This window comes from Hyla sarda, chromosome 13 (genome assembly GCF_029499605.1).
Source record: "Hyla sarda isolate aHylSar1 chromosome 13, aHylSar1.hap1, whole genome shotgun sequence".
Lineage (NCBI taxonomy): Eukaryota > Metazoa > Chordata > Amphibia > Anura > Hylidae > Hyla > Hyla sarda.
Window position 1 is genome coordinate 45,489,106 of NC_079201.1, and position 16,066 is coordinate 45,505,171.

Consider the following 16,066-nt stretch of genomic DNA (forward strand, 5'->3'; position numbering starts at 1 on the left):
CACGGGGGGCTTTGTAAACGCACATGGCCCCTGACTTCCATTCCAAACAATTTTTTTTCCCAAAAGCTCAATGGCGCTCCTTCTCTTCTGAGCATTGTAGTGCGCCAGCAGAGCACTTGACGTCCACACATGGGGTATTTCCATACTCAGAAGAGATGGGGTTACAAATTTTGGGGGGTCTTTTCTGCTATTAACCCATGCAAAAATGTGAAATTTGGGGGGGAAACACACATTTTAGTGAAAACATTTTTTTTTTTTTACATATGCAAAAGTCGTGAAACCCCTGTGGTGTATTAAGGCTCGCTTTATTCCTTGTTACGTTCCTCAAGGGGTCTAGTTTCCAAAATGGTATGCCATGTGTTTTTTTTTTTGCTGTTCTGGCACCATAGGGGCTTCCTAAATGCAACATGCCCCCCCGAGCAAAATTTGCTCTCAAAAAGCCAAATATGACTCCTTCTCTTCTGAGCATTGTAGTTCGCCCATAGTGCACTTCAGGTCAACTTATGGGGTACCTCCATACTCAGAAGAGATGGGGTTAAAAATGTTGGGGGGTCTTTTCTGCTATTAACCCTGGCAAAAATGTGAAATTTGGGAGGAAACACACATTTTAGTGACATTTTTTTTTTTTTACATATGCAAAAGTCGGGAAACACTTGTGGGGTATTAAGGCTGACTTAATTCCTTGTTACGTTCATCAAGGGGTCTAGTTTCCAAAATGGTATGGCATGTGGTTCTTTTTTGCTGTTCTGGCACCATAGGGGCTTCCTAAATGCAACATGCCCCCCAAAAACCATTTCAGAAAAACATACTCTCCAAAATCCCCTTGTCGCTCCTTCACTTCTGAGCCCTCTACTGCGCCCGCCGAACAATTTACATAGACATATGAGGTATGTGCTTACTCGAGAGAAATTGGGCTACAAATATCAGTATAAATTTTCTCCTTTTACCCCTTGTAAAAATTCAAAAATTGGTTCTACAAGAACATGTTGTTACGCCGAGCGCTCCGGGTCCCTGCTCCTCCCCGGAGCGCTCGCGGCGTCCCTCTCTCTGCAGCGCCCCGGTCAGACCCGCTGACCGGGAGCGCTGCACTGACACTGCCGGCGGGGATGCGATTCGCATAGCGGGACGCGCCCGCTCGCGAATCGCATCCCAAGTCACTCACCTGTCCCGGCCCCCGGCTGTCATGTCCTGGCGCGCGGCTCCGCTCCTTAGGGCGCACGCGAGCCAGCTCTCTAAGATTTAAAGGGCCAGTGCACCAATGATTGGTGCCTGGCCCAATCAGCCTAATTAGCTTCCACCTGCTCCCTGTCCATATTACCTCACTTCCCCTGCACTTCCTTGCCGGATCTTGTTGCCTTGTGCCAGTGTTGTCCAAAGCCTGTGTTCCAGATCTTCTGCTATCCTTATTGACTACGAACCTTGCCGCCTGCCCCGACCTTCTGCTACGTCTGACCTTGCCTCTGCTTAGTCCTTCTGTCCCAAGCCTTCTCAGCAGTCAGCGAGGTTGAGCCGTTGCCGGTGGATACGACCTGGTTGCTACCGCCGCAGCAAGACCATCCCGCTTTGCAGCGGGCTCTGGTGAAAACCAGTAGCAACCCTAGAACCGGTTCACCGACACGGTCCACGCCAATCCCTCGTTGACACAGAGGATCCACATCCAGCCTGCCGAATCGTAACACATGTGAGTGTAAAAAATGAAGATTGTGAATTTTCTCCTTCACTTTGCTGCTATTCCTGTGAAACACCTAAAGGGTTAAAACGCTGACTGAATGTCATTTTGAATACTTTGGGGGGTGCAGTTTTTATAATGGGGTCATTTGTGGGGTATTTCTAATATGAAGACCCTTCAAATCCACTTCAAACCTGAACTGGTCCCTGAAAAATTGTGAGTTTGAAAATTCTGTGAAAAATTGATGCTGAACTTTGAAGCCCTCTGGTGTCTTCCAAAAGTAAAAACACATCAATTTTATGATGCAAACATAAAGTAGACATATTGTATATGTGAATCAAAAATTTTTTTATTTGGAATATCCATTTTCCTTACAAGCAGAGAGCTTCAAAGTTAGAAAAATGCGAGATTTTCAAATTTTTCATCACATTTTTCACCAAGAAAGGATGCAAGTTACCATAAAATTTTACCAATATGTTAAAGTAGAATATGTCACGAAAAAACTTTCTCGGAATCAGAATGATAACTAAAAGCATCCCAGAGTTATTAATGTTTAAAGTGACAGTGGTCAGATGTGCAAAAAACGCTCTGGTCCTAAGGTGTAATATGGCCTGGTCCTTAAGGGGTTAAACATGTTGGGGAAGATTTATCAAAAGCTGTCCGGAGGAAAAGTTGCTGAGTTACCCATAGCAACCAATCAGCTCACTTTTTTCATTTTTGAAAAGGCCTGTGAAAAATGAAAGAAGCAATCTGATTGGTTGCTATGGGCAACTGGGCAACTTTTCCTCTGCACCGATTTTGATAAATCTCCTCCGTTGTTGCTTCACAGACACCAGCTTTTGACCTTTTAAAGGTATACGCTAGTACTTAAAAATGTATCCCCTATCCTGGAGGGGCAAGTGTCTGATCACAGGGGGGGGGCGACTGCTGGGACCCCTTTGCAATCTCCTACACGACGCCTTGGCTCACCGCATGCACTGAGCAGGTAGCACAGCTGTGTCGACCACCGCCTGAAGCCCCCTCCATGCATCCATGCTGCTCTCCCATAGAGATGCATAGAGGGGGCATATCTTCCACCTAGTGGTGCCCGCTCAGTGCATTGCAAGAGTAAGGGCGCCGTACAGGAGATCGCAGGGAGTCCCATCGTTCAGAGCCTATGCGATCAGACACTGTGGATAAAGGATACCATTTACATATTGGAGAACCCCTTTAGGGATTACCCCTTTAGGCCCATTTGGGCTTTAAGGGCACAGCTGACTTCATTATTGCATTTTCGTTTTTTTCCTCCTTCTAAACTTTTATTTTTTTCATTTTCAGACTTATATGAGGGCTTGTTTTTTGTGCGACCAATTGTACCTTGTAATTACATCATTCATCTTACCATAAAGTATGGTAAGATGGTCGCGGACCATTGGTGGGAGTCGGGATGAGTTTGGCGGAGCCGGCTGTCACCCAGAGAGTGGTGGCATACGCTGACGATGTCACTATGTCGCTTTGTCACTATGTCACTATGTGACGATGTCACTTCATTGTCCCTTTAATGTAGGGGTTTACAACAGGGTGGGTTTTTCCATCGGCTGGAGTCATCTTGCCAGCCTTACCTATCCGGAGTTGGCTTATGGGGAATTTAGGAACCTGGGTGGCTGAGACCATGGCACTTTATTCTTAGTTAGCTAAGTGGTTAGGTACTACACGTGGAACTCACGGTGTTTAGTGCCAACCCAACAGAAAATCCTCTCCGAGGTGAAGGTCTGTAGGAATATCACTGGTGACCTCAGGAAGATCAGGTCTTTGGAGTATGGCAGTCTTGGTACCAGTAGGTCTTCTCTCCTATGTGCCCTAGGTACTAGACCTTTTAGGTAGAGTACCTTCATTTTGGTTATATTTTATATCTTCTGTTTTGTTTTCTTGTTGTTTCCCGAGTATGGATGGTTTTGAGTTGTAGCCAGGTAGTGCTAAATTTTATTTTTATATTTTGATAAGCCAAGTTGTGCTATTTTTATGTTCATGTTTGGTATGAGTGTAAGTGTGTTGTTTTGTTTGATTAGGTGGGTTGGCATATTTTAGGTTTTTGTAAAGCTAGGCTGGCCGGTTAGGCAGGGTTTTGTTTTTGTGTTTTGGTACTAGTGTATTTCTTATTTATGTTATAGCTGGTTAAGCTTGTTTTGTGTTTATTTATAAGTTTTGTACTTTTATAATAAAATAAAAAAAGAGTGTAAGCAGAGAGTACTGTGGTCAGACAGAAAGGAAATTCAAAAAGAAAAGAACTTCCTGTGGAGCATACAGCAGCTGTTAAGTACTTCTGAGCGGCATCCTGGAGCTTACCATACCAGTTTTTGGTGGGATAATCATCCTGGCCGAATGTGATGTCTAAGACTTTTGCTGATTCTTGGAGCCCTGGAAGGGTGTCCGGGAGATCAAATGTGGGATCCCCCCTCCCAGCCAGAAACTCTCACACTTATCCCAGTTGATCTTAGACCCGAATGCCTCCGAGTAGCGGTCCACCTCTGACATCACCACACCGACCTCCTCTCACTCGAGACGAAAATAGTGACATCGTCAGCGTATGCCACCACTCTCTGGGTGACAGCCAGACTCATCCTGACTCCCACTAATGGTCCGCGACCATCTTACCATACTTTATGGTAAGATGAATGATGTAATTACAAGGTACAATTGGTCGCACAAAAAACAAGCCCTCATATAAGTCTGAAAATGAAAAAAAATAAAAGTTTAGAAGGAGGAAAAAAACGAAAATGCAATAATGAAGTCAGCTGTGCCCTTAAGACCCAAATGGGCCTAAAGGGGTAATCCCTAAAGGGGTTCTCCAATATGTAAATGGTATCCTTTACCCACAGTGTCTGATCGCATAGGCTCTGAACGATGGGACTCCCTGCGATCTCCTGTACGGCGCCCCTGCTCTTGCAATGCACTGAGCGGGCACCACTAGGTGGAAGATATGCCCCCTCTATGCATCTCTATGGGAGAGCAGCATGGATGCATGGAGGGGGCTTCAGGCGGTAGTCGACACAGCTGTGCTACCTGCTCAGTGCATGCGGTGAGCCAAGGCGCCGTGTAGGAGATTGCAAAGGGGTCCCAGCAGTCGCCCCCCCCCCCCCCCCCTGTGATCAGACACTTGTCCCTCCAGGATAGGGGATACATTTTTAAGATACATTTTAAGATTTTTTAACCCCTTAAGGACTCAGACCATTTTCACCTTAAGGACACAGCCAATTTTATTTTTGCTTTTTTGTTTTTTCCTCCTCGCCTTCTAAAATTCATAACTCTTATATTTCCATTCCCAGACCAGTTGTACTTTGTAATGACATCACTGATTTTACCCTAAAATGTATGGTAAACCCAAAAAACAATTTTTTGTGTAAGGAGATTTAAACGGAAATCATAATTTAGCAAATTTGGGGGGTTTCGTTTTCACACTGTACTCTTTACGGTAAAAAAAAAATGTTTTTTCTATTCTCTGGGTCAATACGATTAAAATGATACCCATGGTTACATACATTTCTATTATTGTACTCCTTTTAAATTTTCAAACATTTTCTAAAATTGCCCTATTTTTACCACTTCTAACTTTTTTCAAAGTTTACGCCATTCGCCGTAGGGGATCATTAACATTATATTATTATAGTTCGAACATTTACGCATTCAATGATACAAAATATGTTTAATATCTATCTTTTTTTTCGCTTTTTTGCATTAATATGGAGAAAAGGGGTGATTGAAAACTTTACTGGGGAGGGGCTTTTTCACATTTTTTTTTTAAACTTTAAAAAAAAAAAAAATGTTTACATTTATTTTACACTTTTTTTTTGTCCCCGTAGGGGAATATTTATAACAATCATTAGAATGCTAATACTGTTCAAACTTTTATTAGGAGAGGGGTTCTATCACATTTATTTCCAATTTTTTAATATTTTATTTCCTACTTTTTATGCTATAAAGTCATGCTATAGATCAGTCATCCGAAACCTAAGACTCTCTACACCTGAAACTCCCAGTATGTTGCACTCTTTAGAGGTATAGTATAGGATGGTGCAACATGCTAGGAGTTGTAGTTTTGGGTCAGCTGCAAAGCCAGACATGGCCAGATGGAGACAGAGAAGGGGACATGGGGATGGCAGGTTATTGTGGTGGTGTCGGAGGTGGGTAGCGGGGTAGGGAGCACCAAAATGCACCTTCTCCTGTGTAGACACAAATCCTTGCACCGGCCCTGAGTCTGTCCGCACTTTACAGGGACACAGTGATAGCTTTTAGGGGCTACACCCCTAGTTATTCATTTACCAAGCTATCGTTCTACTTGTTTTTGTGAATGCTACACATATGCCTATGTGTTATATATACATTTCTATATAGGCATGATCAAAATTGTATATATTCACCATTAATGTGACATGTGCCAGTTTATAGATGCGTTTGGCTGCCCCCTTTTTTTGTGGGTAAAGCTCAAGGTTTTTAAATAATTTTTTTTCGCTTTTTAAGTGTTTTCAATGTTTTTCTTGTGATTATTATACATTACCGATTTGTTAACATAGGTGCATTTATGTATTATGTTTTTATGCAGTTAGGTTGGTGTGCACTACAACTTTTTGGGGGGTTTTTTGTGTTTTTTCTTTGCCATGTATGTATATTTATAAACACTGTAGTAGCACCCCCTGCCTATTCACATTTAGTGAGGTTGATCCTCATTTCTTTGCAGTGTAGAAATAGTCGGTTTAAACTTAGAATAGACAGTCTTTAAATACACCAAATCCTGAAACACTTTAATAAATCTGGTGCATTTGAAGACTGGCCGTCTGAAATTGCACTCAGAATTAAAGAGTTTTAGTAAATCTGTGCCACTGTTTTCTTATTTAGGGTGTATTCACACATACAGTATACTGTGTATATTTAAATTGCAGGATTTGTAGCAGCACATTTCATGCTCCAGAGTTCAGTGTAAACTAAATGGCTATGTCGCAGCTTTAAATCTGCAGCTTCAAATTCTGTGCATCAAATATGCTCAGGATACTGTACGTGTGAATAAACCCTTAGGACATTTTTTTTTATGTATTCTATAATATGTAATTTTTCATCCACTGTAAAGAATACAGTACACTGATTTATATTAAATTCCATTAGAGTCAAGGAGCCAGTATCAAACTATATTACATTTTACTAGGCCAGCAACAGCACAGCCAGCTGTAATACATGCTAATCCTAAACATTAATGGAATGGTAAAAATATGATTAGTGTACATCAACAGATCACAAGTTGCATTATTTATTACATACATTTGCATTTGCTCTAGCACTCATGGGAGCAAGCCTTGAGTTGTATAACTAAATGGTACTATTCAACAGTAAACCTTTTTCACTATAGTATACAGTTGTGAACTTTTTACTGCTGAAGCTCTTAAAATGTCTATGACTGATCACACTCAATGTATATGAAAATTGGATCATTTTTTTTCTATAAAATTGCACAAAAATTAGTCTTCAGAGACATGCAAACTATTCCTCTTATTAGTAATAGTGGTGTCAAAACCTCATCCAAATAGTTGGTATGTCCTCCAATAAGTATGGTGCCACTTTGCATGTCATAAAATTAAAGAGGCAATTGTTTAATACAACATTTTCTAGTGTCCAGTTTCATTTGCATTTATATGGGCATCATTTAGGTTTAACTGTCTCTTCGGGATTACAGAATATGGCAGGTGCTTTGTAAAGTTTAGTGAATGCCCCTCTTTAGAATCCCATCTATTTAATGTCCTCCCACCCACTGAGTTACACAACAAAGTTCCCAAGAGTTGCAGGTTAAGAATGCTCTGGTGAAAATTTATGGGGTGGGTGAGACTTGTGTTGGTAGAGATATACCTCCCTATGGGACACAGACTACTGAGGAAAGAAGAGGAGCAGAGCTGAATGTACAGGAGGTGCCACTGGCCATAATGGAAACATACGCAATGTTGGAGTTCTGGAGAATGACAAGAGTATAGCTTGAGATAAATAGGATAATGAATTACTTCAGACTGCATTATTAGTATTATGCCAGATTTTATACAAGAGTTAAATTGATGGCCTAGGAAAATAGTTTTATGTAGCAATAATTGAAGGAAATATGACACAGGTTTTATCTATTGACTTGTCCTAACTACACTTGACACCTATCTCTCTACAGAATACATTGGTCTATATAGTCAATGCACCTACTTCAGTCGACATTCTTTATTCTTCTATAATATTCAGGTAGACAACCAGTACTAATGTATTTCTTGTACACTACCTTGTTGTGTGCATCCCTGTTTAGTGCAGACCTAGTGCTGAGGGACACGAGATCTCAAGAGTCAGAGATCAGTTTGAGATGTAGGTCTACATATCTTGCTAGCACAGAAAGTGAAGAAACCAATTTAGACACTATTGGAGTTGATAATGAAGACGACTGTTCTTCCGACCAAAGACAGGGATCAAGTGTACGGACAGCAATACAATGTCCTCTGCAGTGCAAGTGTACATCAACTTATGTCAATTGTTCTGGTGCTGGATTATGGACCATACCTCCGGTCAAGGACTTTCCACCAGATACCATCACCATGTAAGTAACATCATATAAGAAACTTAAAAAATGTAAGCAAATGTCTGCTTGGTTACTTTATCTCCATTTTGTTATATTATTTGAAGATTGCGCTGTTTAAGCTGTTTCTTTGTATATCTGGTGTTGTTACTCTATGAACTGTTCAGCTGAACATATTTGTTTCAATTCTTTCTTACTTTTTGTAAGTCTCTCATTTTCCACTCTACCACCTCCCTTTCCTCCCTCCCTCCCACTGTGTGGGAACTGGCAGCACAGACTAAAATGCAAGAATGCCATTCTGCAATATTCTGCCAGTAAATTTGCCAAGCTTGGCACATGCAGAGGAAAAACTGAGAGTATAAGAAACTATGTTACTACGTTCACCAACCTAATAGTCTTAAGTAGTGTGTACTGTATGCGCATACTGTATATATCTGACACCGGTGTACAAATATTGTAGGACCTCTTTTAAAACAGAATGGTGAACTTTATGCCAATGAACCAGTGACTGACATTTAGCATATCCTTATTTTATAAAATAAGTGCTACAGCAGTTTGGGTATGTAAAGTAAGGCTGATTTCTACCATACAGTTCTCTTGTAAGACCATAAAGCATACAGTAGTTCTCTTGCATGACCATAGAACTCTTCATTAATGTTTTATATTCTTATTTGTTACACTGGACCGTACTTAAGGTATACTTATACCCAAAATGATATAAAGCTAACCAGATAACACAGTTAAGTGTCACCATGGGGTTTTGTGTGTGAGACAGGAAGAGCCACTCTGCCTTGGTGAGATTATTTAGACAGAAGGCTGGTATGGTATGAACTAAATCTATACCCTGATGCAGGAAAGCCTAAATATGACTCTGGAATCTCAAATGATATTTTGCAACCTGCTTGCCCTACCTGATACCTTTAGACCAGATAAACAGCCTTAACCCCTTAAGGACTCAGGGTTTTTCCGTTTTTGCACTTTCGTTTTTTCCCCCTTACCTTTAAAAAATCATAACCCTTTCAATTTTCCACCTAAAAATCCATATTATGGCTTATTTTTTGCGTCGCCAATTCTACTTTGCAGTGACATTAGTCATTTTACCCAAAAATGCACGGCGAAACGGAAAAAAAAATCATTGTGAGACAAAATCGAAAAAAAAACGCCATTTTGTAACTTTTGGGGGCTTCCGTTTCTACGCAGTGCATATTTCGGTAAAAATTACACCTTATCATTATTCTGTAGGTCCATACGGTTAAAATGATACCCTACTTATATAGGTTTGATTTTGTCGCACTTCTGGAAAAAATCATAACTATATGCAGGAAAATTTATACGTTTAAAAATGTCATCTTCTGACCCCTATAACTTTTTTATTTTTCCACGTACGGGGTGGTATGAGGACTCATTTTTTGCGCCGTGATCTGAAGTTTTTATTGGTATGATTTTTGTTTTGATCTGACTTTTTGATCACTTTTTATTCATTTTTTAATGTTATAAAAAGTTACCAAAATACGCTTTTTTGGACTTTGGAATTTTTTTGCGTGTACGCCATTGACCGTACGGCTTAATTAATGATATATTTTTATAGTTCGGACATTTACGCACGCGGCGATACCACATATGTTTATTTTTATTTTTTTTTACACTGTTTTATTTTTTTTATGGGAAAAGGGGGGTGATTCAAACTTTTATTAGGGAAGGGGTTAAATGACCTTTATTAACACTTTTTTTTAACTTTTTTTTTGCAGTGTTATAGGTCCCATAGGGACCTATAACACTGCACACACTGATCTCTCATCCTGATCACAGGCGTGTATTAACACGCCTGTGATCAGCATTATCGACGCTTGACTGCTCCTGCCTGGATCTCAGGCACGGAGCAGTCATTCGTCGATCGGACACCGAGGAGGCAGGTAAGAGCCCTCCCGGTGTCCGATCAGCTGTTCGGGACGCCGCGATTTCACTGCGGCGGTCCCGAACAGCCCGACTGAGCAGCCGGGATACTTTCAGTTTCACTTTAGAAGCGGCGGTCAGCTTTGACCGCCGCTTCTAAAGGGTTAATACCGCACATCGCCGCGATCGGCGATGTGTGGTATTAGCCGCGGGTCCCGGCCGTTGATTAGCGCCGGGACCCACGCGATATGATGCGGGATCGCGGCGCGATCCCGCTTCATATCGCGGGAGCCGGCGCAGGACGTAAATATACGTCCTGCGTCGTTAAGGGGTTAAAGGGTACTTTAAATCAACTGGTGCCCGAAAGTTAAACAGATTTGTAAATAACTTCTATTTTAAAAATGTAAGGCTTCCAGTACTCATCAGCTGCTGTTTACTACAGAGGAAAGTTGTGTAGTTCTTTCCAGTCTGACCACAGTGCTCTCTGCTGACATCTCTGCTCTCTGACTGATGTCCCTGTCAGGAACTGTCCAGTTCAGAGTCCCCATAACAAACTTCTCCTGCTCTGGACAGTTCCTGACATGGACAGAGGTGTCAGCAGAGAGCACTGTGGTCTGAATAGGAAAAAACTACACAACTTCCTCTGGAGCATACAGCAACTGATAAGTACTGGAAGGGTTAGGATTTTTAAATAGAAGTAATTTACATATATGTTTACATTTCTGGCACCAGTTGATTTTAACCTCTTCAGGACACCGGGAAAGTAAAGTGATCTTTACTGTGGCAACCACTAGGAAGGTCAAACTGCAACTCCCAGCATGTCCAGGCAGCCAAAGGCTGTCTGGGCATGCTGGGAATTGTAGTTTTGCAACATCTGGAGGGTCACAGTTTGGAGACCACCGTTACAGTGGTGCCCAAACAGTAGCCCTCCAGATGTTGCCAAACTATAACTCTCAGCATGCCTAGTCTGCCCAGGCATGCTGGGAGTTGTAGTTCTGTAACATCTGTCCCTTCAGATTTAGCAATTTTCATGACATTTTTGAAAATTGCTGCTCTACTTTGAAGCCCTCTAATTTTTTCAAAAAGCAAAAATATGTCCATTTTATGATGCCAACATAAAGTGAACATATTGTATTTGTGAATAAAAATAACATTTATTGGGAATATCCATTTTCCTTACAAGCAGAGAGCTTCAAAGTTAGAAAAATGCTAAATTTTCAGGAAATTTGGGGATTTTTCACTTAAAAGGATGCAAGTAACACCGAAAATTTACCACCAAAATAAAGTAGAATATGTCACGAAAAAACTATCTCAGAATCAGAATATTCGGTAAAAGCGTTTTCGAGTTATTAATTCGTAAAGTGATGGTGGTCAGAATTGCGAAAAATGGCTTAAGGGGTTAAAACATTTTACACCACCGGAGTACCCCTTTAAAGATCTAATAACAATAAAACAAGTATATGGCAATGAGACCATTAAGTTATGTTACCAGACGTGTTGAATGCCATAAGAAAATCCAGCACTATGTGGTCCTGCTCAGCCAATCAGCAGAGTAGGGAGCTCATGGCTATGTTCACATGTAGCAGCTAATTAGTGGAACCAGTGTATTACTGCATGTGTTTTTGCCACAAATTACTGAAATCATGGTAAAAAAAAAATGTGTTTTACCACAATTATGCTATTATGCAAATTGCGTTTTTGATCATTCACAGCAAAACATACATTCAAAATTAGCTGGGGTACCAAGTGTGAACACAATCTAAGTAACATCCACCTTTTAGCAGCAGCTCATTGAAAGTACAGTGGTCCCTCAACATACGATGGTAATTCGTTCCAAACGAGCCATCGTTTGTCGAATCCATTGTATGTTGAGGGATTCGTGCAATGTAAAGTATAGGAAGCTGTACTCACCTGTCCCCGCCGCTCGAGATGGTGTCCCCGGGCCTCCGCTGGGCTCTCCGCTGTCTTCTCCGGTCCTCCACTGTCTTCTCCGGTCCTCTGCTGTCTTCTCCGGTCCTCTGCTGTCTTCTCCGGTCCTCTGCTGTCTTCTCCGGTCCTCTGCTGTCTTCCGCAAGGCCTTACTGAGCCTGTGTAGCGACGTCATTATGCCGCTGCGTACGCCATTCCTATTGGATGACGTGCGCAGCAGTGTATTGACGTCATCGAAGAGGGCCAAGAAGACACCGGAAGACCAGCGCTGGACGCGGAGGGCACCCCGGAGCATTGTGGAGGAGTAAGTAATACTTACCGCACCACACGGGGAACATTAAGCTGCTATCCGGCAGCAGCTTAAGCATTTTGCGCTGCCGGATAGCACTTAATGCGATGTTCCCGACATAAAAAAGCATCGTATGTCGATGCTGACATCGACATGCGATGGCCTCTGAGAGGCTATCGTATGTCAATTTCATCATATGTCGGGGCCATCGTAGGTCGGGGGGTCACTGTATGGCTGTTTTTTTTTATTTTTTATTTGTGGGTGAGTAAATTGAGGTTTGTGCAAAAAGGCATCATAAAACATAAATTGCAGATTTTGCTATGACTAGATCTGTGAAAGACAAACATACAGATCCACAATGTGTAAAAAAACATCTTTACCATTCACTTGTTACAGTACATATTTCATAGCTAGGGACTACATGATATTAGGCACTATTGGAGCGATTTATTACAACCTGTGCAGGGAAAAAGTTGAAAAGTTGCCCATAGCAACCAACCAGACGACTTCTTTAATTTTCAAAAAGGGCTCTGAAAAATAAAAGAAGCAATCTGATTGGTTGCTATGGGCAACTGGTCAACTTTTCCTCTGCAGGGGTTTTGATGAATTTCTCCCCATATTTGTTTGGTATCCATGGATTACCCACAGGGAATGCACAGCTATGAGTATCCAGGCAGCACTTGAGAAAGAAGAAGAATGTCCTGGCTTATTTGAATAATGGGTCTATCTCCATAGCAATGTTAATGGATTGTAGACAAAGTGTTCAGAGTGTACAGAGTTGTGGTGAGTGTCCCTTTGACCCTTGTATTCATTATAAAATCTTATAAAAAGTTATACTAAGAACCCTTTGAGTGGGACAATAAATTTGCAGTCTTTAGCAAAAAGGTGCAAGAAAACTAATTATTTGTTTGGTCTCCAAAGTGAATTGTGCACCAGGCATCCAATGCAGAAGTCTGTGATAACTTTATAATTACAGTGAAGTTTCTTTTAATTGCCATTTGATAATGCAGAAGTTCCAATAATCCAGCACTTAGAGCAGGGAGGACACATTCTAAACTTAAAGGGATTTTCCAGTGAAAATTTATTGATGTCTTATCCTCAAGATAAAAGAACACCCCCAGAGGTATTATCAGGTATTTTTTTTTCTTTTATTTTTTTTGGGCAATTTAGTGGTTTTAGGAGGTTAACAATTTGGAATGTACTCTGGACTTGGTACATTGGTCAAATTATGGAAAATTTAACTGAAAAGAGAAAATTTAGGGCTCCATGGAAGTGTGAGCTTTTCATAGCAGAGGATGTGGGACCCCCCCTCAAGGAGTGTTAATGTGGTGAGCACTGAGCCCTAAAATAGGGGAACACTATGGGGGACAACAGGCCGTAGCTGGGGTATACAGGTGGGCTACAGAGGCCCGTAATATGGGGTACAGTGGGCCAGAAAATTATAAATTATAATAAAAAAGGATATATTCCCAGAATGATGACCCAGAGCATAGCCAAAACTTAAAAAAATATGCCCACCCCACACCCTATGCTCTGAATCATCATTCTGGGAATGTGATGTGTGTGGCCGTCCCTAACCTGTTGCCTCAAATACGCACCCCGCTCAGGTGGAGAAAGAGCGCTGCGCATTTGAGGCAACATAAAAACGTCCCCGATGATAGTGACTCAGTGACCTATGACCCATTTTTGGATCAAGGAATAAATGGATATAGGCAGCAACTGCAATTAAATTTGCAACTTTAATATAAAAATCACAATAATAAAATGTAGTTCACATATATGTAGTCATACCCACAGGGCCCTTGTAGGCATGACAACAACTTATAAATAAACATATATTAGCAGAAATAGGTAAAATATACTCCATGCATTAATAAAAATAAACACTTAAGTCCTGCCAATAGAGATTATGTATAGACAGACATGTAAAGATGGCAAAAGTTTAGTTCAATCTATGGCACTAAGCGATATGCTCCAATGTAGCAAAGTTAGATGGGTAAATGCATCAAGCAAGCCTGATCACCAATGAATGAAAGTTTAATCCATTGGTACACTGTACTGCTTACCCATCTGACATGCATTATATAGATGAGACGATCTCTGTAAGCCTCCACTTCTGCCCCGCTCTGATACCGCTGCCATGATGAAATCACAGACCAGCTGTGGGGGCAGGTTAGATCAGTTGACTAAAGTCTTGTGGCTTGACTATCAGTCTCGCTTCTGAAAATAACCAGCATCAAATCAGACAGGTGGTTAATATGGGTATAGATGGTAAAGTGATTGCTTTCATACAGGTGTACCCCACAGTACCACCAAGGTAGCGTCCTTAGTGCTTGCTTCACTTCAGATATATATAATAGTAAATCCAGGAACTACATATATATATATATATATATATATATATATATATATATATATATATCCCAATCAGTTCTGAGACTTCTTAAATGGAGCCTGAGCTGTTTTGCAGGAGACACTACCTGTGAAGGTGGTGTGGTGAGCTAATTTAAATATCTATATCTTTATATATAAAACTCAACGTGTGTGTATGTATGTATGTATGTTCCACAAACTTTCAAACGGCTAAAGATATTAACATGGAACTTGGCACACATGTTACTTATATGTCAACAACAAACATAGGATGGTTGATTTAACCCTTACTCACCCCCATTTGCCAGGGGCGGGGTTTATGTTTAAAGTCCCATGCAAGTCATTGGGAAATATATGTTACTACATAACTTCCAAACGGCTGGAGATATTTCGATAATACTTGGCCACATGTTACTTATATGTCCACTTAAAATATAGGATAGTTAATTTAACCCTTAACTACCCCCATTTGTGAGGGTCGGGTTTTTTGTTTAAAGTCCCATGCAAATCAATGGGAAATGTATTTTCCCATATAATTTCCGTACGGCTGGAGATATTTCAGTACCTGGTACACATATTACGGGTCGGGATATGAGGACGGCATGGGAGGATGGAATAGGAGGTTGGGATAGGAGGTCAGGTAGGAGGTCGGGATATGAGGACGGGATATGAGGACAGGATATGAGGACAGGATAGGAGGTCTTGATAGGAGGTCGAGATATGAGGATGGGAAAGGAGGATGGGAAAGGAGGAGGGGATAGGAGGACAGGATAGGAGGTCGGGATAAGAGGTTGAGATAGGAGGTCGAGAAAGGAGGACGGGATTGGAGGTTGGGATAGGAGCTCAAGATTGGAGGACAGGATAGGAGGACGGGATAGGAGGACAGGAAAGGAGGTTGGGATAGGAGGTTGAGATAGGAGGTTGAGATAGGAGGATGGGATAGGAGGACGGGATAGGAGGTCGGGATAGGAGGACGGTATAGGAGGTCGGGACAGGAGGTCGAGATAGGAGGATGGGATAGGAGGTACGGGTCGGCATATGAGGTCGGAATGGGAGGTCGGGATAGGAGGTCAGGTAGGAGGTCGGGATAGGAGGACAGGATAGGAGGACGGGATATGAGGACGGGATAGGAGGTCTGGATAGGAGGTCGAGATATGAGGACGGGAAGGGAGGATGGGAAAGGAGGACGGGATAGGAGGACGAGATAGGAGGTCAGGATAGGAGGTCGAGATAGGAGGTCGAGAAAGGAGGACGGGATAGGAGGTCAGGATAGGAGCTCGAGATTGGAGGACAGGATAGGAGGTGGGGATACGAGGACGGGATAGGAGGACGGGATAGGAGGTCG

At 41.7% G+C, this 16,066-nt stretch overlaps 1 protein-coding gene across 1 annotated transcript in view; it reads left to right on the top strand.

The window, feature by feature from the left end:
* The window catches only part of LOC130297299 (polycystin-1-like), a 396,912-nt gene that overhangs the window by 31,260 nt on the left and 349,586 nt on the right, over positions 1-16,066 (top strand). Inside the window, exons 3-4 of the mRNA XM_056549607.1 lie at positions 6,249-6,252; positions 7,974-8,258. Coding sequence (XP_056405582.1) covers positions 6,249-6,252; positions 7,974-8,258 — 289 coding nt within the window. The remainder of the gene's footprint in view (positions 1-6,248; positions 6,253-7,973; positions 8,259-16,066) is intronic.